Here is a 25,831-nt window from a genome sequence, read left to right on the forward strand (position 1 = left end):
GGGAGGGCTGACCTGTTGGGCAACAATGGGGAGCAGAAGGGACCACGTCCTTCCCTCCTCTGTCACCATCCCTCTGAGGCTGCCTTACCTTCACTGAAGCTAGGAGGTGGCTGAAGATGGTGAGGGCCAAGTTGAAGGTGGCCTGAGAGAAGTGAAAAATGTTGGGAAGCCGCAGGAGCCCCTGCACGACGCCCGAGAAGGCGGCGCAGATCTCAGGCTGCAATGCAAGAGGGACGGCAGGGGTCAGGGAAGGCGTCGGTGGTCAGCGCCGGTTAAGCGTGGGTAAGAGCTGCCCACTCGCGGGGACTGGAGCGCGGGTGACAAGCCGCTTCAACATAAACCCTTTGGGTCACCCGCCTCTGTGGCCCGCTAGGCAGAGCTGTCCTTCTCAACTGCCCTCTTCCGAAGCAAGACACCCTCCAGCTGGGAGGAACAAGGGATGCTCCTGTGAGGCGCCACGCCTAGGGAAGGGCCCGGGCGCTTGGGCGCAGAGCGCAGGAGCGCAGGCCCAGGTGCACCCGTTCATTTGCCCTGTGCGGTAGCAAGGCCCGCAGCAGGCACCGGTACCTGGAGTTGGCAGCCCCGCCACTGGCGCTCCTCGCGGTCCTGGGCCAGCTGCAGCCGCACAAGCAGCCGGCGCTGGTCCTGGCTTCTTGGGTCGCAGGGCACTGGCCGCGGCACGGACGGGGACAGCTGCTGCACGGGCTGCAGGACCTGCGCAGTCTGGCGCCGGAGTGCTCTGGCCAAAGGCGGCGGCGTGGAGAGCAAGGCGGCCTCTGGAGGGCGTGACCTCGGGAACCTGCCGCACGTGGAGGGCAGAGACGCGGCCCGTGGACGCGGCGGGAGCAGAAAGCAACGGGCCGCTTGATCCGGACGCCTGTCGGGACTCCCGCCAGCCCTTACCCACGACCGCGAACGCTGCCGCTCTTCCGAGGCCATAGTGGCTGCGGGAAACCCACCTTTGGCGCGCGTTGTAAACCGGCTTTTTATAACCCAGCACCCGAGTAACGTGGCGCACCTGGGGCCGCCACCGTTCGGGGCGGGCTCAGCGGCTGCACCTGGACTCCTCTCTGGGCGCTGCCCGGGTGCCGCGGGGCCCACCTTCCAGGCCCTCGCCTGGGGTCGGGTGGTGTGCACCTGAGGGCAGCAGAAGCCAGAGCGCGCAGGTGAGTGAGGAATCACCCAGGGTCTCCTCCCAGGCCCATTTCAGCCTGCGGGACCCCCTTCCGAAGCCCGCGCTCCATGCGCAGAGCACCCAGCCTGGGGCACGCCAGCTGGTGACCACGCCGGCCCCGGGCAGGGACTCCCGGCTACCTCATAGCACACGGTGCAGATCTGGGGACGCAAGACCAGGTAGAGCAGCAGCCTCAAGAGCTTGCCCCGGGTCGGACAGGCTGGGGTGTGCGACCTCCTGCTTGTTTTTGATCTTTCAGGCCCCCCGAGCGATCTCTTTCCTAACAAGAGACCCCTGTCTCTGTTACAAGGAAGTTCCTTCAGGCAGGCACTTATGCACTCAGCAGTTGTTTATTGAAGGCCTACTATGTGTTGGGCATTGGTACATAACTGAGCAAAATAACTGGGACTTAGGTCCTAGTTAGGAGAGAAAGACAATAAATGTGGGGAGGGTGTATGGATCAGCAATTCCACTCCTGGGCATATGCCCAACAGAAATGTGTACATGCGCATGAAAAGATACCTACGTAATGCACATAGCAACACTATTTGCAATATCTGCAAGCTGGATACAAGACAAATGTCATCAACAGTTGCACAGGATCGACAAATTGAGGTATATTCACTACTGCTACAAAGGACAAATCGTGGCTGGCGCTGTGGCTCAACAGGCTAATCCTCCGCCTTGCAGCGCCGGCACACCGGGTTCTAGTCCCGGTCGGGGCACCGATCCTGTCTCGGTTGCCCCTCTTCCAGGCCAGCTCTCTGCTGTGGCCAGGGAGTGCAGTGGAGGATGGCCCAAGTGTTTGGGCTCTGCACCCCATGGGAGACCAGGATAAGCACCTGGCTCCTGCCATCGGAACAGCACGGTGCGCCAGCCGCAGCGTGCTACCGCGGCAGCCATTGGAGGGTGAACCAACGGCAAAGGAAGACCTTTCTCTCTGTCTCTCTCTCTCACTGTCCACTCTGCCTGTCAAAAAGAAAAAAAAAAAGTCCATACTGTATGACTCCATTTATGTAGAGTATTTTTCAAAAAGAAAGCTGATGTTAGAATCAAGACAGTGGTTGCCCTTGGGGATGGGTAGATAATGACTGGAAGGAAGCCCAAGGAGCTTGTAAGGGGTTGGTCATGTTCTTTATGGAGATGCTGATTACACAGGTGTGTTCATCTTGTGAAAACTGATCAAAGTATATACTTATGGGGAACAGAGATTTAGCCAAGTTGTTAAGATGCCTGTATGCCATGTTAGAGTACTTGGGCTAGATTCCTAGCTCTCCCACCTGGCTCCAGCTCCTGAGTCCAGCTTCTTGCCAATGAAAATTGAGAGGCATGGCCGGCGCCGTGGCTCAATAGGCTAATCCTCCACCTGCGGCGCCAGCACACCGGGTTCTAGTCCCGGTCGGGGCACTGGATTCGGTCCCAGTTGCTCCTCTTCCAGTCCAGCTCTCTGCTGTGGCTTGGGATAGCAGTAGCAGATGGCCCAAGTGCTTGGGTCCCTGCACCCATGTGGGAGACCCAGAGGAGGCTCTTGGCTCCTGGCTTCAGATCAGCACAGTTCCTGCCGTTGCGGCCAATTGGGGAGTGAACCAGTGGATGGAAGACCTCTCTCTCTTTCTCTCTCTCTCTGCCTCTCCTCTCTACGTGTAATTCCCAAGTAACAAATAAATAAATCTTTGAAAAAAAAAACCCATAAGATTGATCCATAGATTCAACATAATCTCTGTTAAAAATTCCAGCTGCATATTTGCATAAGTTGACAAAGTGTCCCTAAAATTCCTATGAAAATGCCAAGGATTCTGCATGGTCATCAAAACAATCTTGAAAAAGGATGAGGTTGGAGGCCTCACACCACCTGACTTCAAAGCTACGGCAGGCAATGCAGTGTCGTCCTGGCACTGCGCTGGACGCAGAGATCAGTGCAGAGTCTATAAAGTGACACTGACATTTATGATCGACTTCAACAAAGGTGTCAGCTCAGTGGGGGAAGAATAGCCTTTGTGGCAAATGGTGCTGCGATAGCTGGATCTGTACATGCACCATATGCAAAAGTAACTTGACATAGATCTTAGTCCTGAGTGTAAGTGGTTAAACTATAAAACTCTTAGAAGAAGAAAATCTTCATGATGCTGAGTTAAGAAATAGCTTCTTGGCCAGCGCCATGGCTTAACAGGCTAATCCTCCGCCTTGTGGCGCCAGCACACCGGGTTGTAGTCCCGGTCGGGGCGCCGGATTCTATCCCTGTTGCCCCTCTTCCAGGCCAGCTCTCTGCTATGGCCCGGGAAGGCAGTGGAGGATGGCCCAAGTGCTTGGGCCCTGCACCCGCATGGGAGGCCAGGAGAAGCACCTGGCTCCTGGCTTTGGATCAGCGCGATGCGCTGGCCGCAGAGGCCATTGGAGGGTGAACCAATGGCAAAAAGGAAGACCTTTCTCTCTGTCTCTCTCTCTCACTATTCACTCTGCCTGTCAAAAAAAAAAAAAAATAGCTTCTTGGGGCTGGCACTGTGGTACAGCAGGTTAAAGCCCTGGCCTGAGGCGCTGGCATCCCATAAGGGCACTGGTTCTGGTCCTGGCTGCTCCACTTCCGATCCAGCTCTCTGCTATGGCCTGGGAAAGCAGTAGAAGATGGCCCAAGTCCTTGGGCCCCTGCAGCCACATGGGAGACCCAGAGGAAGCTCCTGGCTCCTGGCTTTGGATCAGCCCAGCTTGCCCATTGCAGCCATTTGGGGAGTGAACCAATGGATGAAAGACCTCTCTCTCTCTGACTCTACCTCTCTCTGTAACTCTGTCTTTCAAATACATAACACAAATCTTAGGAAAAAAAAAAAAAGAAAGAAATGGCTTCTTACATTTGCACCCAAAGCACAAATACAACAGAAAAAAAAATACAGATTGGACTTGATTAAAATGAAAAATGTTCATGCTTTGAAGGATGCCATCAGGAAAGTACAGACAGGTACCAGTGAAGTGGTGCTGTGGTTTAAGTTGTTGCTTGCAACACCAGCATCCCATATCAGAGTGTCAGTTCAAGTCCCGGCTATTCCACTTCAGATCCAGCATTGCTGCTAATGTATTTGGGCTCTTGCCACCCATGTCGGAGATTTGGACAGAGTTGCAGGCTCCTGGCTTCTGCTTCTGGCCCAGCTTGGCCGTTGCAGTCATTTGAGGAGTGAACCAGCAAATGGAAGATCTCTTCTGTCTCTTTCCCTCTGCATCAAACCCTCCCTCTCTGTAACTCTCTTTCAACTAGATTCACCAAAATCGTTTTAAAAAGACCAAACCTGACTCATGTTTTCACCCCATACCTCCGGCCCCTGTCATCCCTGGTTTCCATGGGGCACCGCCATGGGTACCCAAGTCTTCCGTAGAAAACAGCCTCGTGTTTGCACAGAACACACACACGCCCCTGTGTAATTCAGGTCACCTGTCGGTCACTTACACTAGCTAACGCAATGGGAATGGCTGTGGGACTGTACGGCCCAGGGAACAGCGACACGACCGTGCAGGTTCTCGAGGGCTGTGAGTATGTTCGGAAAATCTTTGCACCTGTAGTTGGTTGAATCCCCGAATGCAGAACCCCGGGGGTGCCGAGGACCGACCGCACGCATCCTCCGCGGAGGAAGCCAGCTGCGAGCCGCTGGAGCGAGGGGACAGTGAGGGGGCAGCCGCGAGGGGATCCAGCGGCGGGCACTGGGCGTTGCGTGCAGAGGAAGAGCCTGACCGCTGACATTTGTTGTCAGAACTCCGCTTCCCAAGAGGGCAGAAGGCCCCGCGGGGTGGAGGCGTCGGCGCTGGCGCTTGCTCGGCTTGAAGTGCCTGTCACACACCCAAGGGAGAGCTTCAGACGCGAAGAGGACGGCTCCTTGGGCCTTTCACAAATGCTTGCTGAGACTCTGCTCTGTGCCCGGGGCTGCGCGTGACACTGGCCACCCTGAGGGTCACAGAGGTCAGAGCGAGTCCGCAGTCAAGCCGGGTAACGCCTTGATGGGACGCAACGCACAATGGCTGGGAACATTCGGGATACTGCCAGAGCGAGGAGATGGGCTTTCACAAGCGCCTCCTCCGCAGCCCCGGGGCCGCCAGGTGTGGCCGCCTCCCCGCCCGCGGCACGGCAGCATTGCGCAGGCGCGGCCTCTGTCCGGAGTCCTGGGAGATCAGCCCGACCCGGCCTCCGCGCAGGCGCCGTTCAGGAGGCCGGGACGCCGCGAGCGGGGCTGGGGCGGGGCGAACTCGGAGTGCGCCTGCGCACTGCGCGCTCTCGCCTGAGGAGCCGCAGTCTGGAGAGCGCCAAGGAGGTGTTCGGGTGTCTGTGGGCAGCCTCTCCCGCGAACTCCAGTGTGGTTGGGCTGCAGCCCGGGCGGGGACATCCGCCGGGCACGGGAGGGGGCCGCCATGCCGGTGAGGAAGCTCGCTCAGTCGCCGGGGTTTCTCCTCATCCCAGCGGCCTGGCCCGGGGGCGCGGCCGTTGCCATGGAGGCGCGGAGCCTGCAGGCGGCCCGGGCGTGGCGGGGCAGGGCCGGGCCCCCAGGCCTCGGCGGCGGAGGGCGCTGGCGGGTCCGGCCGGGGGCCCGCCGGGGTCCAGCCCTCCCTGGGAGGGTCTGGGGAGGCAGGCCCCGTCGCCGGCCTCCCGGGGGCCTGCGCCGCTCGACGGGAAAGCCCTGAGTTGGAGGATGCGCTCTGGCACCCAGCCCTGCGCGCTGGCTGGGGCGTCGGGGGGCGGACGCGGGGGTCTGGAGGATGCTCCGCGCCCGTTGGGCCTCGGCGCCGCCGTTCCTGGCCGGAGCTGTCATTCCTGTGTGGCTGTGGCGCTCACGGTGCAGAGTGTAACCCGTAGAGTCTTTGTGTGTGTTTGGCGCTGCGTTGTATCTACGAGCTTAGAGATCGTGCCCGTCTGAGGAAGGGTCGCAGAGAAAGCTGGAGCCGTGCGCCGCCTTTACTGGCTGGGAGGCCTCGGCCATTATTTAATCCGTCTGGGCCCATAGATACCACGTAATTAAACTTTTCCTCTTGGGGCTGCTATCTGGGTGAAATGAGATAATGAAGGGCGGTGCTTGACATTCAGCGGCCGATGCTCCGTGTTTGTTCCTGTCCGTTGCTTTCAGGTTATTAATTCCTTCAGTGCATAGTGGGCACCAACCGCATGCGAGGCCTTGGAGCTAGAAATAGAGCAGAACCAGCACGTTCTTTGATTTGCCCTCTGCGGTGTTGGTGAACACCGTACACGTTTATGGAGAGAAGACACTTAGAAACGAGCGGATTCTGGTGGGGTGGGAAATGTCGCCATGTGAGATTGCTGAACCACAGATCGACCATTTTTAGAAAGAGAGACTTCAGCAATCGCTCATTTGGTGATATTTTTCAATTTTACCAACTAATTCCTGAGATTTGTAAACACCACGAGCCAAACAAGACATCATTACCTGTTTACAGCCTCTGGTGTAGGCAAACGTTAATCAGGTAGGGTAGAAGCAGAAGTAAAATCAGGTCCACAGAGGGAGAGTGGGGTGCTCTCAGAGCCTGTAAAGTACCTTACCTAGTCCGGGAAAGCTTCCAAGAGGCTTGCACTGAGCTAAGATCTGAGAAATAAGTGGCCGTTTTCTAAGTGAGGAGAGGAGTGAGGAATGTTCTAGGCAAAAGGACCAGCCCCTGGAGAGACCGGCGGTGAGCAGGAGCTTGTCGGTGAGAAGACGCCAGTAAGCCAGTGTGCTGCTGTGGCCGATAGGCCTGAAGCAAGCCTGGAGAGGTAGACGTAGGAAGGAACCCAGTGTTACAGACCGTCTTAAGGGTTTTGATTTTTTGTCCCAACATTTATGGGAAACTTTTTTTTTGTGGAGAATTTTAAAGAGGAAATTGGTTAGATTACTGTTGGCTTTGAGTGCCTTGTCGAGAACAGAGAATGATCTAATCAGATGTCAGAGTACAATTAGGAGGCTGTAATCTAGGGCCCAGATGCTGTTACCTAGACTAGGGTGATGAAGATACAGATGGAGAGAAGTTTATTGTGTCAGTGTATGCTGTTACTTGTCAATGACAATGTCAAAATCAGTGACAGTGACTTAGATTTGTAACTCTTGAATGATTTGAAAGGTATCTGAAGCAAGAATTTACAAGTATCTGTTCAGTTAACCTGTTGAACTTCTTCCCTTCTGTAATGTGATTGTGTTTTAATACAACTTCTTAAATCATATAAAATTTCAAAAATTGAAACTTACACAAATGTTCTTAAGGTTAGATCATACTATGGTATTGTTCTCTGTCTGCTGTTGGGACTTTTTTCCCCCCATCTTTAACTTGCCTTCTGTTGAGAAGATAAATAAATCATATATGATATATGATAGAAAACAGTTTACTAATGCTTTATAGAAAATAAAACTAGCCAGCGCCGCGGCTCAATAGGCTAATCCTCTGCCTTGCGGCGCTGGCACACCGGGTTCTAGTCCCGCTCGGGGCACCGATCCTGTCCCGGTTGCCCCTCTTCCAGGCCAGCTCTCTGCTGTGGCCAGGGAGTGCAGTGGAGGATGGCCCAAGTTCTTGGGCCCTGCACCCCATGGAAGACCAGGATAGGCACCTGGCTCCTGCCATCGGAACAGTGCGGTGCGCCGGCCGCAGCGCACCAGCCGCGGCGGCCATTGGAGGGTGAACCAATGGCAAAAAGGAAGACCTTTCTCTCTGTCTCTCTCTACTGTCCACTCTGCCTGTCAAAAATAAAAAAAAAAAATAATAATAAAATAAAAAAATTTAAAAAATTAAAAAAAAAAAGAAAATAAAACTCGAAGTCTCGGGGTAGCAACTACTATATTCTTGATTCAAGCTTTTACTCACTTCACGTGTGTTTTCCAGTAGGCAGGAAATTCAGAGGATGTTAGAGACTTTTGGGCAGAAAGTCTATAATTTGCGAATTCATTTTCTGCTCGAACAGCATTTACTACAAATGTAAGTGAAGTTTTTCTCTTCTGTGTTGTAAAATTAACTTTTCCCTTTCATCCTTTAATAATCTTTTTCTGTAAAATATCTTTATTTAACAAATCTTTTTGAAGTCCTAACACGTGCAAACCGCTGAGATGACAGGGCACCCTTTTGCGGATTATACATTTAATCTGTTGAGGATAGATGTCAGTGCTCATTTTCATTATTTGTAAAATTGTCTCCACCAGATCAATAAATCAGAGAAGCCAGAAAGCTGCGATAATGTGAAGGTTGTTGTTAGGTGCCGGCCCCTCAATGAGAGAGAGAAATCCATGTTCTACAAGCAGGCTGTCAGTGTGGATGAGATGAGGGGGACCATCACTGTACATAAGACTGATTCTTCCAATGAGCCTCCGAAGACCTTTACTTTTGATACTGTTTTTGGACCAGAGAGCAAACAACTTGATGTTTATAACTTAACTGCAAGACCTATTATTGATTCTGTTCTTGAAGGCTACAATGGTAAGTGAATTCTTTTCATTATCGTAACTGTACAGTTCAGTGAGTTGAAGTAAATGTATGCAGTGGTGAAACCATCACCACAGTGCAGTTTCGGAACACTTGAAACATCAAAAAAAGCTCCTTTTTGCTCACTGCAGTCCTATTCCCCCACCCCCCAGGCAACCAAATGATCTACTTTCTGTCATTGCAATTTTGAAGTTATGGGGTCCTATGGTATATTTATCTTTTGAAGAAACTGCCTGTTTTCCAAAGTGATGGCTATACTTTTTTTCCTTCACCAGTGTGACTTAAAAGTTCTTGTTTCTTCACATTCTCATCAACACTTGAGTTGTTAGTCTATTTAATTACAGCCGTTCTGGAGGAAGGAGCTCTGGTGTTGTATCATTGTGTTTTAAGTTGAGTTTCCCTAAAGCCTAATGATGTTAAGCATCTTTTCATGTACTTATTAGCCTTTTGTATATATTCTTTGATGAAATGCCTCAAAATAGTTTGCCATTTTAAATTTGTTTGTCTTCTTATAAGGGTACTTCAAAGAGTTCATGGAAAATGGAACTAAAGATAAGTTTATTTTGGTGCAAAAAATGTTTGAAAGCCATACATAGTTTTTCTTTTTTATTTTTTTTTAAGACGTATATTTATTTGAAAGTCAGAGCTACACAGAGAAGGAGAGGCGGGGGGGGGGGGGGAGGGAGGGAGGGCTGGAGGGAGAGGGAGGTCTTCCATCTGCTGGTTCACTCCCAGTTGGCCTCAATGGCTGGAGCTGTGCCAATCCGAAGTCAGGAGCGTCTTTCGGGTACAAGGACTTAGGCCATCTTCTCCTGCTTTCCCTGGCCACAGCAGAGAGCTGGATTGGAAGTGGAGCAGCCGGGACTTGAATTGGTGCCCATATGGGATGCCGGCACTACAGGCGGTAGCTTTACTCACTACACCACAGCGCTGGGCCCCTGTTTTTGTTTCTTGCCAATGGATTTCCAGTTGTTGCAGCATCATTTGTTGAGAAGACTGTTCTTTCCTTATTGAATTAATTTGGCACTTTTGTCAAAAATCAGTTGACTACAAATGTGTAGATTTGTTTCCAGACTGTGTATTTTATTTCTTGTCTGTTCTGTGTTGGTTATTAGCTCTGCTTCCAAGACAAGCTGGTAGAGAGAAAAAAAGATCTCTCATCTGCTGGTTCATTTCTCAAATGCCTACAATAAACTTGGCTGGGCTGGGCTGAAGCCAAGAGCCAGTCTTCGCTTGTGGGTGGCAGGAACCTAAGTATGACTCATCATCATGTGTGTCCCAGGCCCCTTAGCAGGAAGCTGGGCTGGAAGCTCTGGCGGTTGTCAATCTCAGCACCGTCATTACGGTTGTAGGAGCCCTAAGGCCTAACCTGTTATGCCACAGTGCCTGCCCCTAGAGTTTTTCTTATGGGAGGTTTTTTATGTTTTGCTAGAGGTTCATTCTTTTAGACATAAGGATATTTAGGTTATCTGTTTTCTCTTGAGTGAGTTTTGATAATTTGTCTGTTATGGCATTTGTGTATTCCATCTGTCAAATTTATTGGCAACCCGGGTTCTAGTCCTGGTTGGGGTGCCAGATTCTGTCCCGGTTGCTCCTCTTCCAGTCCAGCTCTCTGCTGTGGCCCGGGAGTGCAGTAGAGGATGGCCCAAGTCCTTGGGCCCTGCACCCGCATGGGAGACCAGGAGGAAGCACCTGGCTCCTAGCTTCGGATCAGGCAGCGCCGGCCATAGCGGCCATTTGGGGGGTGAACCAACGGAAAGGAAGACCTTTCTCCCTGTCTCTCTCTCTCTCTCACTGTCTAACTCTGCCTGTGAAAAAAAAATTATTGGCAAAAAGTTATTTATACTATTCTTCTATTCTTTTAACATGTTGGAATGTAGTGATACAATTCTATGTCTTTCATGTGCTAGTAATTCGTGTCTTTTTTCCTGTTTAGTTTGGCTAGAGATTTGTCAGTTTTATTGCTATCAGAGAGCTACATCTTGGTTTTATTAATTTTCCTGTTTTTTTTATGTTTTCTACTTCAATGATTTCTGCACTGATCTGTATTGTTTGTTTTCTGCTGCTTACTTTGGGTTTAATCAGGTCTTCTTCTATTTTTTAAGATGGAACCTTAGATCATTGCTTTCAATCAGTCTGTCATTCCCTCCCTCCCTCCCTCCTTCCTTCCTTCCTCTCTCTCTCCCCCTCCCCCTCCCCCTCCCCCCCCCCTCTCCCTCTCCTCCCTTCTCCTATGTAAGGGTTTAATGATATAAATTACCCCTCAAATGCTGTTTTTAGTGGCATCCTGCAGATTTTGAATTTATACTTTACATCTTGATTACTTCTTTGAACTCTGGGTTCTTTAAAAATGTTAGTTTCCAAATATTTTGAGACTATTTTCTCAGAGATTTTTCTGTTACTAATTTCAAGTTGTATTCCATTTAAGTCAGGGAACATAATTTGTATGTTTTCAATCTTTTTAAATTTCTTGAGACTTTTTAATGACCCAGAATATAGTCTTTTAAATGTTTTGTGTGTACTTGAAAAGGATGTGTGTTCTCTTTATTCAGAGTGTTCTATAAATGTCTTTTAGATAAATTTTGTTTGATAGTCTTCAAATTTTTTTATGTATTTGTTTTCAGTCTAGTTGATCTGTAAGTTATCGAGAGAGGGATATTGAATTTCCTGAGTATATTTTTGGATTTGCCAGTTCCTTTTAGTTTTGTCAGTTTCTGCTTCATACATTTAGAAACTGAGTAGGTGCGTAAATGCTGAGGATTTTTATGTACTCTTGATGAATTAACCTCTTTTTCATTATAAAATTACCTATTTTTATTCCTGGTAATATTCTTTTCTCTGAAACCTATTTTGTCTGACACTAATATAGATACTCTATTTTGCTTAGTTTTCACATGGTGTATCTTTTTCCATCCTTTTGCTTTTTATCCATGCTCATGTGTGTGTGTGTGTGTTTAAAGGTTTATTTATTTATTTGAAAAGTAGAGTTAAAGAGAAAGAGAGGAAGACAGAGAGATCTTCCATCCTCTGGTTCACCTCAAAAATAACCTCAATGGCCAGGGCTGTGCCAGGCCGAAGCCGGGAGCCAGGAGCTTCTTTTAGGTCTCCCACTTGGGTACAGGGGGCCCAAGGAGTTGGATCATCTTCTGCTTTCCTAGGAGGCTTAGCAGGGAGCTGGATTAGAAATGGAGGAGCTGGGTCCCAAACTAGCACCCGCATGGTATGCTGGCACTGCTGGGTGCTGTGGCCACTGCTTAACCGGGTGTGCCACAGCACCCAGCACCCCCTATTTGTGTTTTTACATTGAAAACGTATTTCTAGAAAGTAGCTACATTAGAGGTCCATACAGTATCTAGATTCAATGATTGCTAGGAGGACTCATATCGTTGTATCAACAGCCTAAGTTTATTAAAACAAAGTATACCCCCCCCCCCAAAAAAAAAAAAAAGAATCAGCAAAGGGTAAAGGTAAATGCAGGAAAATTTGGAGGAAACCAGAAGCAAACTTCCAAGAGTCCTTTTCCAAGGTGCTGTATGCTTAATTCTTCTAGCATCATAATGACAACAAGTATGAAATATTGTCTATCAGGAAGTCCCACTGGAGGCGTGGTACACCAGGTCTTTGATTGGGTCTGGGCAGATAGGTGCCCTGGAACTCACACAGGCCAGCGTCCCATCTTCTGTGTCTGTGCTTTTCTGCACAGCAGCATGTGCTTGGACTTGCTGTATAAATTGTCTTGCTATTTTTGATTCTTACTTGAGATATTAACACCATTTATATTTAATGAGATATTATGTGGTTGAGTTGAAATCTGCTGTGTTATTTGTTTTTTTTTTTGTTTTTTGCCCATTTGTTCTTCATACTCCCTTTATTATTTTTATGCCTTCTTTTGGATTAATCAAGTCTTTTTGTTATTTCATTTTATCTTTGTTGACTTATAGCAATAGATCTGTGTTTTATTTTAGTGTTTGCTTTAATGTTTATAGTGCAAATATTCAGTGTGCAATGGTGTGCCTTCAAGTGTGATTATACCACTTTATATATAAGAATTTTGTCATAGTGTACTTCTATTTCTCTCTTCCCACACTTTGTGCTATTATTGTCACATATTTTACTTGTACATGTTGTAAACTTCCCACCATGATGTTCTTACCTTTGTTTAACGCATCAGTTATGGGGCCTGGTGCTGTGGTGCAGTGGATTAAGCCACAGTCTGCAGCATTGGCATCCCTTTTGGGCATTCTGCTGCTGCTGCTTTTTTTTTTTTTTTTTTTGAGATTTTATTGTTTTTATTTGAGATGTAGAGTTATGGAGAGACAGAGGGAGAGACAGAGAGGAAGATCTTCCAGGGCCGGCGCCGTGGCACGCTAGGTTAATCCTCCACCTGCGGCACTGGCATCCCATATGGGCGCCGGGTTCTAGTCCTGGTTGCTCCTCTTCCAGTCCAGCTCTCTGCTGTGGCCCTGGAAAGCAGTGAAGGATGACCTAGGTGCTTGGGCCCCGGCATCCACATGGGAGACCAGGAAGAGGCACCTGGCTTCTGGCTTCGGATCGGCGCAGTGCCAGCCACAGCAGCCTTTTGGGGAGTAAACCAAAGGAAGGAAGACCTTTCTCTCTGTACCTATCTCTCACTCTCTGTAACTCTACCTGTCAAATAAATAAATAAAAAATCTTAAAAAAAAAAAAATCTTCCATCCTCTGGTTTATTCCCCAGATGGCCGCAGTGGCTGGTGGCCAGAGCTGAGCCTATCAGGAGACAGGAGCTTCTTCTGGGTCTCCCATGTGCATGCAGGGGGCCATCTTCTGCTGCTTTCCCAGCCCATAGTAGAGAGCTGAATCAGAAGTGGAGCAACCAGGACTCAAACTGGCACCCATATGGGATTCTGGCGCTGTGGGTGGAGGCCTAGCCCATTACCCTACAGCGCTGGCTAAGCACTCCACTTCTGATCCAGCTTCCTGCTAATGTGCCTGGAAAACAGCTTAGCCCAGGTACTTGGGCCCCTTCACCCATGTGGGAGACCTGGGTGGAGTTTCAGGCTCCTGGCTTTTTCATGGTCCAGACCCAGCTGTTAGGGCCATTTGGGAAGTAAACCAGCAAATAGAAGATCTCTGTCTGTTTCTCCCTCTCTCTCTGTAATTCTGATTTCCAAATAAGTGAGTAAATGAGTCTTTTTTAAAGAAAAGCCATCAGGGGCTGGTGCCTTGGCATAATGGAGGCACCAGCATCCCGTTTGTGTGCCAATTCAAGTCCTGGCTGCTCTGCTTCTGATCCAGTTTCCTGCTAATGCTCCTGGGAAAGCATTGGAGGATGGCCCAAGTCCTTGGGCCTCTGCACCCATGTGGAAGACCTGGAGGAAGCTCTTGGCTCCTGGCTTCAGATTGGCGCAGCTGTTTGGGAAATGAGCCAGCAGATGGATGATATCTTTGTTTCTCCCCCTCTCTGTTTCTACCTTTCAGATCTTAAAAAAAAAAGAGCAATTTAAAAAATCCATCAGTTATGCTCTATAGAGACTTAAATAATGAGAAAGATATCTTACATGTTTATTTACTTTTAGGCACTCTTCATTCCTTTTGTAGTACGTATTTCCATCTAAAATACTTTCCTTTGTGCCTAAAGAACTTGATTTAACATTTCTTTCTTTCTTTTTTTTTTTTTTTTTTAAGAGGTAGAGTTACAGAGGTAGAGACAGAATGGTCTTCCATTCCGTTCACTGGTTCATTCCCCAAATAGCCACAATGACTGGAGCTGGGCTAATATGAAGCCAGGAGCTTCTTCCCAGTCTCCCATGTGGGTACAGGGGCCCCAGCACTTGTGCCATCTTCTGCTTTCCCAGGCCATGGCAGGGAGCCAAATTGGAAGAGGAGCAGCTGGGACACAAATAAGCACCTGTGTAGGATGCCGGCACCACAGGCGGAGGCATAGCCTACTACACCACAGTGCCAGCTCCTCATTTAACATTTCTTCTACTGATGATGAATTCTTTCAGCTTTTGTAGTCTAAAGAAGCATTCATTGGAGCTTGAGTTCAAATCTTGGCTTCTCTGATCGCGCTTCTTGCTAAGGCATGTACGAGGCAGTGAATGTTGGCCCAAGTCCTTGGGTTCCTGCTCCCTGTGTAGGAGATCCAGATGGAGTTCCTGGCTCTTGACTTTGGCCTGGTCTAGCTCTGGTTGTTGCCAGGTGAGCCACTGGGTGGAAGATCAATCTGTCTCTCTTTCTGTGTTTCTCCCTCTGTGTGTCACTCTGCTTTTCAAATAAGTAATAAATAAACCTTTTCTTAATTTTTTTTATTATTTATTTGACAGAGTTAGAGAGAGAGAGAGACAGAGAGAAAGGTCCTCCCTCCATTGGTTCACCCCGCAAATGGCCGCCACGGCCAGCACTGTGCCTATCCGAAGCCAGGAGCCAGGTGCTTCTTCCTGGTCTCCCGTTTAGGTGCAAGGCCCAAGCACCTGGGCCGTCCTCCACTGCCCTCCTGGGCCACAGCAGAGAGCTGGACTGGAAGAGGAGCAACTGAGACCAGAACTCGGCATCCACATGGGATGTTGGTGCTGCAGGCAGAGGACTAACCAAGTGAGCCACGGCGCTGGCCCTTAATAAACCTTTAGTATATTTATTCTACCTTTATTTTTGAAAAATCTCTTCCCTTATGTAGTTTTCTAGGTTGATGGTTTCTTTCTTCTGTTTATTTGAAAGGCAGAGATAGAGAAACAGAGAGCAAGAGAGAGCACTTCCATCTGCTGGTTCACTTCCCAGATGGCCACAATGGCCAGAGCTGGGCCCATCCAAAGCTGGGAGATAGGAGCTTCATCTGGTTCTCCCACATGTGTGCAGAGGCCTAAAGACTTGGACCATCTTCCACTGCTTTCTTAGGCACACAAGCAGGAAGCTAGATTGGAAGTGGAGCATCCAGGACTCCAGCCGGCCCCCGTACAGGATGACAGTGCTGCAGCCTTTACCTGCTACACCATGGTGCCAGCCCTGAACAGATAACTTGTACAGCATTACAGGCACAGTACAGCATTATTGTGGTGGTGTGGCCCCTGGCTAGGCCTGATCCAGGTCCTGTCTTCATGGAAGACCTAGAGGTAGAGGTAGGCAGAGTGGCGAAAGCATACGCACTCAGGAAGGAGTGCGGCAGACTCAGGACAGAGCTGCAGTCCTCCAGGAGGCAGGGCCTAACCTCCACTGCAGGGCCAGCTCTGATGGTTTCTGCTTTCAATTCTTTTTTTTTTTTTTTTTTTTTTTAATTTTTTTTTTAATTTTTTTTTTTTTGACAGGCAGAGTGGACAGTGAGAGAGAGAGACAGAGAGAAAGGTCTTCCTTTGCCGTTGGTTCACCCTCTAATGGCCGCCGCGGTAGCGCGCTGCGGCCGGCGCACCGCGCTGTTCCGATGGCAGGAGCCAGGTGCTTCTCCTGGTCTCCCATGGGGTGCAGGGCCCAAGCACTTGGGCCATCCTCCACTGCACTCCCTGGCCACAGCAGAGAGCTGGCCTGGAAGAGGGGCAACCGGGACAGGATCGGTGCCCCGACCGGGACTAGAACCCGGTGTGCCGGCGCCGCAAGGCGGAGGATTAGCCTGTTGAGCCACGGCGCCGGCTGCTTTCAATTCTTGACTGCACTACTGTCTCCTCACTTGTGTTATTTCTGGCCAGAAATTTTTTATCTTTTATCCTTCTCTTTGTTGTTTTTTACAGAACACAACTTTGTTTCTCTGGTTGTTTTTTAAGATTTCCTTCTTTGTACTTGCTTCCGCAGAACATATGCTACAAAATAAGATTTCTTTCTTTATTATTGATTTTGTACAATTTGGTTATGTTATGCTTCAGTGTATTTTTCTTCATGTTTCTTATGTTTGCAAAGCTTCTTGGTGTTGCAGTCTGTAGTGTTCATCAGATTTGGAAAAATTTCAGCCATTATTTTGAAATTTTTTTGTGTCCCCACTCCCTGCCTGTCACTCCAGTGACAGAGCTGCTTAGCATTGTCCCGTAGCTGGTTTGCTTTTTCTCCTTTCTCTCTGAATTGTTTCTGTTGGTATGCTTCAGGTTTACTAATCACTTTTTTCTGGAACATCTGATTGTCCATTAACGCTACCTAGTGTATTTTCATTTCATTCACGGTAGTTTTCATCCCTAGAAGTTTGATTTTGATCTTTATGGCTTCATTTATGTTTCTTCTTAAGTTTTTAACACACAGAATGTAGTTTTTAATAACTATTAATGTCCTTCTTTGCTAATTCTAACATCTATAACAGCTCTGAGTTAATTTTGATTGATGGATTTCTTCATTATGGGTATACTAGTATTTTTGTCTTTCTTGCAAACTCGGCAAATTTTGTTTACTTATTTTTAAAAATATTTTTAAAATATTTATTTACTTATTTTTAAAATATTTATATGGAAGAGAGAGATTGACCTGTCTCCCAGCTGCTTGTCGTTCTATAAATGCATGCATCAGTTGTGTGTGGGCCGGGCAGAAACGAGGAGCTTGGAACTCATTCCAGGTCTGCCACATGGATGGCACAGACCCAGATATTTGAACCAACAGTACTCCTCTCAGGGAGCTCATTAGTAGGAAGCTGGAATTGTGACTGGAACTGGGACTTAAACCCAGACGTTGCAGTAAGATGTGGGTATTCCAGCTGGTGCCTTAATTGCTGTGCCAAACTCCTGCCTCAACTTGGCAATTTTTGGTTGGATGCCAGATGTGAATTTAACCCTGAATCTTGAATATTTTTATATTTCTATAAATAGTTATGAGCTCTGTTCTGGGATATGGTTATTTGAAAAGTTTGATCCTTTCAAGTATTTTTTTTTTATTTGTTATTTAGGGGCCGGAGCAGTGGCTCACTTGGTTAATCCTCCACCTGCAGTGCCGGCATCCCATATGGGCACTGGGTTCTAGTCCCAGTTGCTCCTCTTCCAGTCCAGCTCTCTGCTGTGGCCCGGGAGGGCAGTGGAGGATGGCCCAAGTGCTTGGGCCCCTGCACCCACATGGGAGACCAGGAGAAGCACCTGGCTCCTGGCTTCTGACTTTGGGTCAGCACAGTGCTGGCCTTAGCGGCCATTTGGGGAGTGAACCAACCAAAGGAAGACCTTTCTTTCTGTCTCTCTCTTTCACTGTCTATAACTCTACCTGTCAAGTTTAAAAAAAAAAAATAGATTTGTTATTTAAGACCATAGCAGTATGCAGCCTAAGGTTAATTGTTCTCTACTACTTAGGTAAGACCTTTTTGTATACTGTAACAATGTCATGTCAATCATGGAGTTTTCCAGTCTGAAAATATTCTCCTGGTAGAAAAAGATACTATTTCTGGCCTTTGTAATGCCAGGCACTCTTCCATCTATCCCCCCCGCCCCGCCACGTTTTCATGTAGCTCATCATACTCATGTACTAGTACTCTTTGGAATACTTGAGGACTCTGTTCAGATGTCCAGAGCTCTTTTTGTGCATCTTTGTCCTTTCTGGTACCCTGTCCGACAAACTCCACCCTGTTTGGTTTTACTTTGGAGCTCTCTGAGTTCCTTCTCTTAACTCAGGGAGTATACTACCTGGCTTCCCCTTCCTGCTCTTTGCTTAGATTTTCTCTTCAGACAATACGGTGAGCATTCATAGGGTCTACCTCAACTATTTTCCATCTTTTAGGCATCACAGTCCTTTGTTGAATGCTACCCATTGTCTTGAAACTGTTGTTTTATATGTTTTGTCTACTTTTAGTTTTAACCAATATGGTTGATTTGTCCCTTATTATTCTGTTTTGGTTAGAAATGGAATTGTGACTTGTTTCTTTTAAATTAACAGAAAAATGCCTCTTTAAAAATAAATACTATAAAGGGGCTGGTGTTGTGGCACAGTGGATTAAGTCACCACTTTTGATACCTGGGAAGGTAGTGAAGGGGGTACTTGGAGTACTCCAAGTACTTGGAGTCCTGCCACCCATTTGGGAGACCAGTATGTAGTTTCTGGCTCCTGACTTTGGCCTGGCCCAGACCTGGCTGTTGCAGTCATTTGGGGATTGAACCAGTGGATGCAAGAGTTCTCTCTTTCTCTTTCTCCCTTTCAAATAAACAAATAAGTAAATCTTTAAAAACAACTACTTTATAAAGTAGTATTTGAATGTCAAAGAAGTTTGCACCTGTGTCTTATGCTGACTTTGAAAATGGATAGCAGTAAAAAACATTTTGAAAAAGGATAAATATTGGGAATGTAATAATATATAGTATACTGTGCTCTCCAGTATTCAAATGCTGCTTAGCTATAGCTTTTTATATTCTCAGTGGCAAGTACATATGCATCCTACTATTCAAAAATAGTTTTTAAAAATTAATAAACTTTATTTCTAGAGTTCACAGCAAAATCCACATCTGAAAGTAGATAGTTTCTGTGTAACTCCATTCCCTGCATGTGAACAGCCTCCCTCATCATTGACCCCCACCAGAGGAGCACACGATGAGTCTACACTGATATGTCATTATCACCCAAACTCCATGATTGATGTTAGGGTTCACTATTGGTGTTGTACACTCTGTGAATTTGGATAAATGTATAATGGCATCTTTCTACGATTCTTGTATCATATACAGCATTTTCACTGCCTTAAAATGCTGTCTGTCTCTCTCCCCTGGAATCCCTGGCAGCAACTGATCTTTCTAAAATGACAATAATCAGAATCGTATGAAATGATGTGTCACCATTTTAGATTTGCCTCCTTAGTAATGTGCATTGAGGTCTCCTCCCTGCTTTCATGGCTTTGCCGCTCTTTTCTTGCAGCGCTAAATTGAACATAGCAGTTTGTTTGTTCATTCAGCTACTGAGGACTTCTTGGTGCTTCAACGTTTTGGCAGTAATGAATTATTTGCAGGTTTTGTGTGGAACTTTTACCATTTTTTAAAAGATTTATTTATTTATCTGAAAGTCAAAGTTACACAGAGAGAGGAGAGGCAGAGAGAGAGAGAGAGAGAGAGAGAGAGGTCCTCCAACCGATGGTTCACCTCCCAATTGGCCGCAATGGCTGGAGCTGCGCTGATCTGAAGCCAGGAGCCAGCAGCCTCTCCTGGTCTCTCGCGTGAGTGCAGGGGCCCAAGCACTTGGGCCATCTTCTACTGCTTTCCCAGGCCATAGCAGAGAGCTGGATCAGAAGAGGAGCAGCCAGGACTAGAACCGGCGCCCATATGGGATGCCGGCGCCTCAGGCCAGGGTGTTAACCCGCTGCGCTACAGCGATGGCCCCATCCGTTTACCATTTTTTTAAATATGTTTTTACAATTTATTTGCGAGGAAGGCACATACACAAACATACACACACATATACACACACACACTCAGTGTATCTGCTGGTTCACTCCTCAAATGCCTGCAATGGCTGGAACCAAGCCATGTTGAAGCCTGAAACCAGGAACTCAACCCAGGTCTTCTTAGTGGGTGACAGGGATCCAACTACTTTAGCTATCACTGCTGTTCACAGGGTCTGCACTAGCAGGGAGCTGGAGTAGAGTATTGAATTCAGGCACCGCCATGTATCTTACCTTTAGGAGTCGTAACTGCTAGACTAAATGCTCACTCTTTCTATTGAAAAAATTTTCAACAAAAAAGACAAAGAGCTTTCACCTGCTGGTTTATTCCCCAGTGCCTGCAATGGCTGGGACTCAGTTGGTTCTCCCGTGTGGGTGGAAGGAGCCCCAGTACTTGCGCCTTCATCTGCTTTCTCCCAGGTATGCATTAGCAGGAAGCTGGGATCGGGAGCAGAGCTGCCTTGAACGCAGGCATTCTCATATGTGATGTGTTTCCTAACTGGCGAATTAACCCCTAGGCTAAATGCCTGCCATCTACCGTTTTTTTTTTTACTTTTATTTAGTAAATATAAATTTCCAAAATACAGCTTTTGGATTACAGTGGCTTTTTCCCCCCCATAACTTCCCTCCCATCTCCCACTCCCTCTCCGATTCCATTCACATCAAGATTCATTTTCAATTATCTTTATATACAGAAGATCAATTTAGTATATATTAAGTAAAGATTTCAACAGTTTACACCCACACAGAAACACAAAGTGTAAAATACTGTTTGAGTACTAGTTATAGCATTAATTCACATTGAACAACACATTAAGGACAGAGATCCTACATGAGGAGTAAGTGCACAGTGACTCCTGTTGTTGACTTAACAAATTGACACTCTTGTTTATGGCGTCAATAATCACCCTAGGCTCTTGTCATGAGTTGCCAAATCTATGGAAGCCTTTTGAGTTCGCCGACTTCGATCTTATTTAGACAAGGTCATAGTCACAGTGGAAGTTCTCTCCTCCCTTCAGAGAAAGGTACCTCCTTCTTTGGCCATCTACCATTTTTAATATGTAGTCAGGAAAGGAGGAACCTGGGTAATATTATAAGTGATTTTTAGTTTTTTTTTTTTTTTTTTTTTTGACAGGCAGAGTGGATAGTGAGAGAGAGAGACAGAGAGAAAGCTCTTCCTTTACCGTTGGTTCACCCTCCAATGGCCGCCGCAGCCAGCACACTGCACTAATCCGAAGGCAGGAGCCAGGTGCTTCTCCTGGTCTCCCATGGGGTACAGGGCCCAAGGACTTGGGCCATTCTCCTCTGCACTCCCAGGCCACAGCAGAGAGCTGGCCTGGAAGAGGGGCAACTGGGACAGAATCTGGCGCCCCAACCAGGACTAGAACCTGGTGTGCCAGTGCTGCAAGGCAGAGGATTAGCCTATTGAGCCACTGCGCCGGCTGTGATTTTTTAGTTTTTAAAATTAAACTATTAGTGCTGGTCATGTGGTGCAGCAGGTTAAAGCCCTGTCCGGCCATATGGGTGCTGGTTGGAGTCCCGGCTGCTCCACTTACGATCCAGCTCCCTGCTAATGCATCTGGGAGAGCAGTGGAGGATGACCCAAGTCCTGGAGCCCCTGCACCCACATGGGAGATCCAGAAGAAGCTCCTGACTTCCAGTCAGCTCTGGCTCTTGCGGCCATTTAGGGAGTGAACCAGTTTTGGAGGACCTCTGTCTCTCTGTCTCTGCCTCTCTGTAACTCTTTGAAATAAATAAAATAAATCTTTGAGAAAAAACTTAAACTTTTTTTTAACTAAGTTTTTAGAGAAATTCATGTTGAAGGAAACTATAGAGCATTAGAACTGGTAAGTTGGCCGGCGCCACGGCTCAATAGGCTAATCCTCCACCTGTGGCGCCGGCACACCGAGTTCTAGTCCCGGTCGGGGTGCCGGATTCTATCCCGGTTGCTCCTTTTCCAGTCCAGCTCTCTGCTGTGGTCCAGGAGTGCAGTGGAGGATGGCCCAAGTGCTTGGGCCCTGCACCTGCATGGGAGACCAGGAGAGGCACCTGGCTTCGGATCAAGCGCGATGCGCCGGCCGCAGCGGCCATTGGGGGGTGAACCAACGGAAAAGGAAGACCTTTCTCTCTGTCTCTCTCTTTCTCTCTCACTGTCCACTCTGCCTGTCAAAAAAAATAAATAAATAAATAAATAAATAAATCTGGTAAGTTTGACACTTAAAAGCCAGAAATGGGCCAGCATTGTGGCATAGCAGGTTAAGCTTCCATCTGCACTGCCAGCATTCCCTATAGGTGCTTGTTTCACACCGAGCTGCTGCACTTCCACCCTTGTATCCATGGGGAAGATCGGGAAGAAACTTCTGGCTCCTGGCTTCAGCCTGGCCCAGCCCTGGCAATTATAGCCATTTGGGAATTTGGGGAGTGAAACAGCAAATGGAAGATCTTTCTCTCTCTCTATCTTTTCCTTTCTCTGTAACTCTGACTTTCAAATAAATAAAAAATAAATTTAAAAATTTTTTAAAAAGGCCAGAAATTCTATGGGATCTGTGGTCCTCTTTTCTCAGGTTATAAAATGGTATCTTTTTAAAAATTAGTATTCTTCATGTATTTAATGCATTTGTAGAAACTCTTATTAAAATTAATTTTGGGCTGGCGCCGCGGCTCACTAGGCTAATCCTCCGCCTTGCGGCGCCGGCACACCGGGTTCTAGTCCCGGTCGGGGCACCGATCCTGTCCCGGTTGCCCCTCTTCCAGGCCAGCTCTCTGCTGTGGCCAGGGAGTGCAGTGGAGGATGGCCCAAGTCCTTGGGCCCTGCACCCCATGGGAGACCAGGAGAAGCACCTGGCTCCTGCCATCGGATCAGCGCGGTGCGCCGGCTGCAGCGCGCTACCGCGGCGGCCATTGGAGGGTGAATCAACGGCAAAAGGAAGACCTTTCTCTCTGTCTCTCTCTCACTATCCACTCTGCCTGTCAAAAATAAAAAAATAAAAAAAAATTAATTTTGAGTTACATTTTTGGTTTTGGCCATTAAATACTAGTAAAAATATATGGGCTCTGGAGCCAGATGGACTGTATTCATATCTTATCTCTTATGTCACTTATGACATTAACCAAGTCACTTAATTTCTGTAAATCTTTGTTTTTCTAAATTGTTGAGATTCAAATATTGCCTGTCAGGATTGGAGTGAAAATTAAATGAGATACAATGGCCTACCACATAGCAAATGATCAGTAAATGGTAGCTGTTGTCCTTTTAAAGCTTATTATTTATTTACTAATTGATTGTGCCTATTTTAAAATGCAGTCAATGAGTTCATGTTATTTCCAGTACCTTTGAATGTCATGTTATTCCTAATGGTAGAGTTTGACACATTTAGTCAGAAAAAAATGAGATTTTTTTTTTCTTTTCTCATGTGTGAACAGTGACTCCTGAGATGATTAATTTATTTTCACAAAAAGGTCTGAACATGATATCATTGAGGTTAACTGAATAGTGGTAGATGAGGTTCCTTTTCATTTATGCTGTTATGTCCTAGGCTGTCTTTTCATGCTACACCATTTCTTGGCCAGCTACTCTAGCCCTCTAACTGATTTCTCTCTATCTATCCTTGCTCTCTCCCAGTGTTTGTTTTTATTTTTTATTTTTTTGTCAACAGTATAGCCACAGTAATCATGATGTTACTCCTCTGAAAAATTGTGTTATGCTTTTACTTTGCTCTTAGGATCAGATCTATAAGCTCTTTAAAAAAATTTTTTTTAATTTATTTGGAAGAGTTACAGGGAAAGATAGAGACAGAGAGAGAGGTCTTCCATCTGCTGATTCACTCCCCAGATGACCGCAATGGCCAAAACTGCGCCAATCCGAAGCCAGGAGCCAAGAGCCATGAGCTTCTTCCGGGTCTCCCACATGGGAACAGGGGCCCAAGGACTTGGGCCATCTTCTACTGCTTTCCCAGGCCATAGCAGAGAGCTGGATCAGAAGAGGAGCAGCCGGGATTAGAACCAGTGCCCATATGGGATGCCGGCGCTTTGGACTAGGGCTTTAACCCGCTACACCACAGCGCTGGCCCCAGCTCTTTTTTTTTTTTTTTTTTTAATGAGTTATGTTATTTATTTGAAAGACAAAGTTAAAGAGAGAGACAGAGATCTTTCATCCATTGTTTTACTCCCCAGATGGCTGCTATGGCTGGAGCTGAGCCTATCCGAAGCCAGGAGCTTCTTCCGGGTCTCCCACATGGGTACAAGAGCCCAATGTGCTTTGCCAGGCACATTAGGAAGGAGCTGGATCAGAAGTGTGGAGCCTGTATGGGATGCCGGTGCTGCAGGCAGGGTCTTTAACTCGCTGCACCACAGTGCTGGCCCCAGATCTACAACCTTTAATGTGGTCCTCATGACTCTCCCAGCCACTTTATTTAGCTCTGTCTGCATCTATTTCCCTTTCCATCTTTGTCTTCCATTCTGTTTTTATTTCAGTCTTTTTCTTTTTTCTTTTCTTTTCTTTTTTCTCCTTCCTTCCTTCCTTCCTTCCTTCCTTCCTTCCTTCCTTCCTTCCTTCCTTCCTTTCTCTTTCTTTCTTTCTTTCTTTCTTTCTTTCTTTCTTTCTTTCTTTCTTTCTTTCTATTTTTTTTTTTTTGACAGGCAGAGTTAGACAGAGAGAGATAGAGACAGAGAGAAAGGTCTTCCTTCCATTGGTTCACCCCCCAAATGGCTGCTACGGCCGGCACGCCGCGCAGAAGCCCAGTGCTTTCTCCTGGTCTCCCACGCAGGTGCAGGGCCCAAGGAATTGGGCCATCCTCCACTGCCTTCCTGGGCCATAGCAGAGAGCTGGACTGGAAGAGGAGCAACCGGACAGAACTGGCGCCCCGACTGGGACTAGAACCCGGGGTGCCAGCGCCGCAGGCAGAGGATTAGGCTAGTGAGCCGAGGTGCCGGCCTCTTCCCCTCCCCCACCACTCCCCTTCCCCTCCCCCTTCCTCTCTCCCCTTCCAACTCCCCCTTTCCCCCTCCCCCTCCCCTTCCTTCCTTCCTTCCTTCCTTCCTTCCTTCCTTCCATTTATTTATTTATTTATTTATTTGAAAGTCAGAGTTACAGAGAGAGAGAGGCAGAGAGAGAGAGGGGTCTACCATCTGCTGATTCACTCCCCAATTGGCCACAATGGCCGGAGCTGAGCCTGTCTGGAGCCAGGAGCTTCCTCCGGGTCTCCCATGCAGGTGCATGGGCCCAAAGACTTGGGCTGTCTTCCACTGCTTTCCCAGGCCACAGGAGAGAACCGGATTGGAAGTGGAGCAGCCGGGACTAGAACTGGTGCCCATAAGGGATGCTGGCACTGCAGTTGGCGACCCTACCCACTATGACACGGCACTGGCCCCTTATTTCAGTTTTTCACAATCTGTTCTTTCTTGCCTGTTGCCCTCTGTTCCTGATTACTTGTTCATCAGATGGTATCTTAAGCCTTCTCTTCTGAAAAACCTTTCCTGAATTCCTGTTGCTTCTCTCCACAGCTTTTCTGCAGCCTAGGTTATGTCCTTTACTACCATCTAGTACGGCTTCTCGTTCTTGGTTTGCATCATGCTTGTGATTGTTCTGCTAGTATCTCCTCCCCAAGATTATACACACAATAGTAATGAGGATTGTGTTTTTTCTCAATTTGCTGCTCTGTCGCTGCTGCTTAGCACTATTCTCTATTTGTTGAATGAATGAATTTGGGTATTTAGAAAACTTAGATCGTATTATAATTACTGGTAATAATTAACATCTTTTTTGTTGACACTTCCTGGTTCTTACAGCTGTTACATTTCTTTTGAATAAAGAACTTATTTTAGTATTCATAAATGAAAAGCAGGTGCAGGTGTCTTAGCCTAGCAGTTAAACAACCCCTCATATAGGAGTGCCTGGGTTCAATCCCAACTCCAGCACCTGACTTCAGCTTCATATT

The 25,831-nt window shown here is 47.4% G+C and overlaps 1 protein-coding gene across 3 annotated transcripts in view; it reads left to right on the forward strand.

Moving 5' to 3' along the window:
* Positions 1-5,434: 5,434 nt before the first annotated feature.
* The window catches only part of KIF3A (kinesin family member 3A), a 61,914-nt gene continuing 41,517 nt past the window's right edge, over positions 5,435-25,831 (forward strand). For all 3 annotated transcript variants that reach the window (XM_062189191.1, XM_062189192.1, XM_062189193.1), the window contains exons 1-2: positions 5,435-5,569; positions 8,326-8,599. In XM_062189191.1, coding sequence (XP_062045175.1) covers positions 5,564-5,569; positions 8,326-8,599 — 280 coding nt within the window. In that variant the 5' untranslated portion in view covers positions 5,435-5,563. The remainder of the gene's footprint in view (positions 5,570-8,325; positions 8,600-25,831) is intronic.

Source organism: Lepus europaeus, chromosome 4 (assembly GCF_033115175.1).
Source record: "Lepus europaeus isolate LE1 chromosome 4, mLepTim1.pri, whole genome shotgun sequence".
NCBI classification, from domain to species: Eukaryota; Metazoa; Chordata; class Mammalia; order Lagomorpha; family Leporidae; genus Lepus; species Lepus europaeus.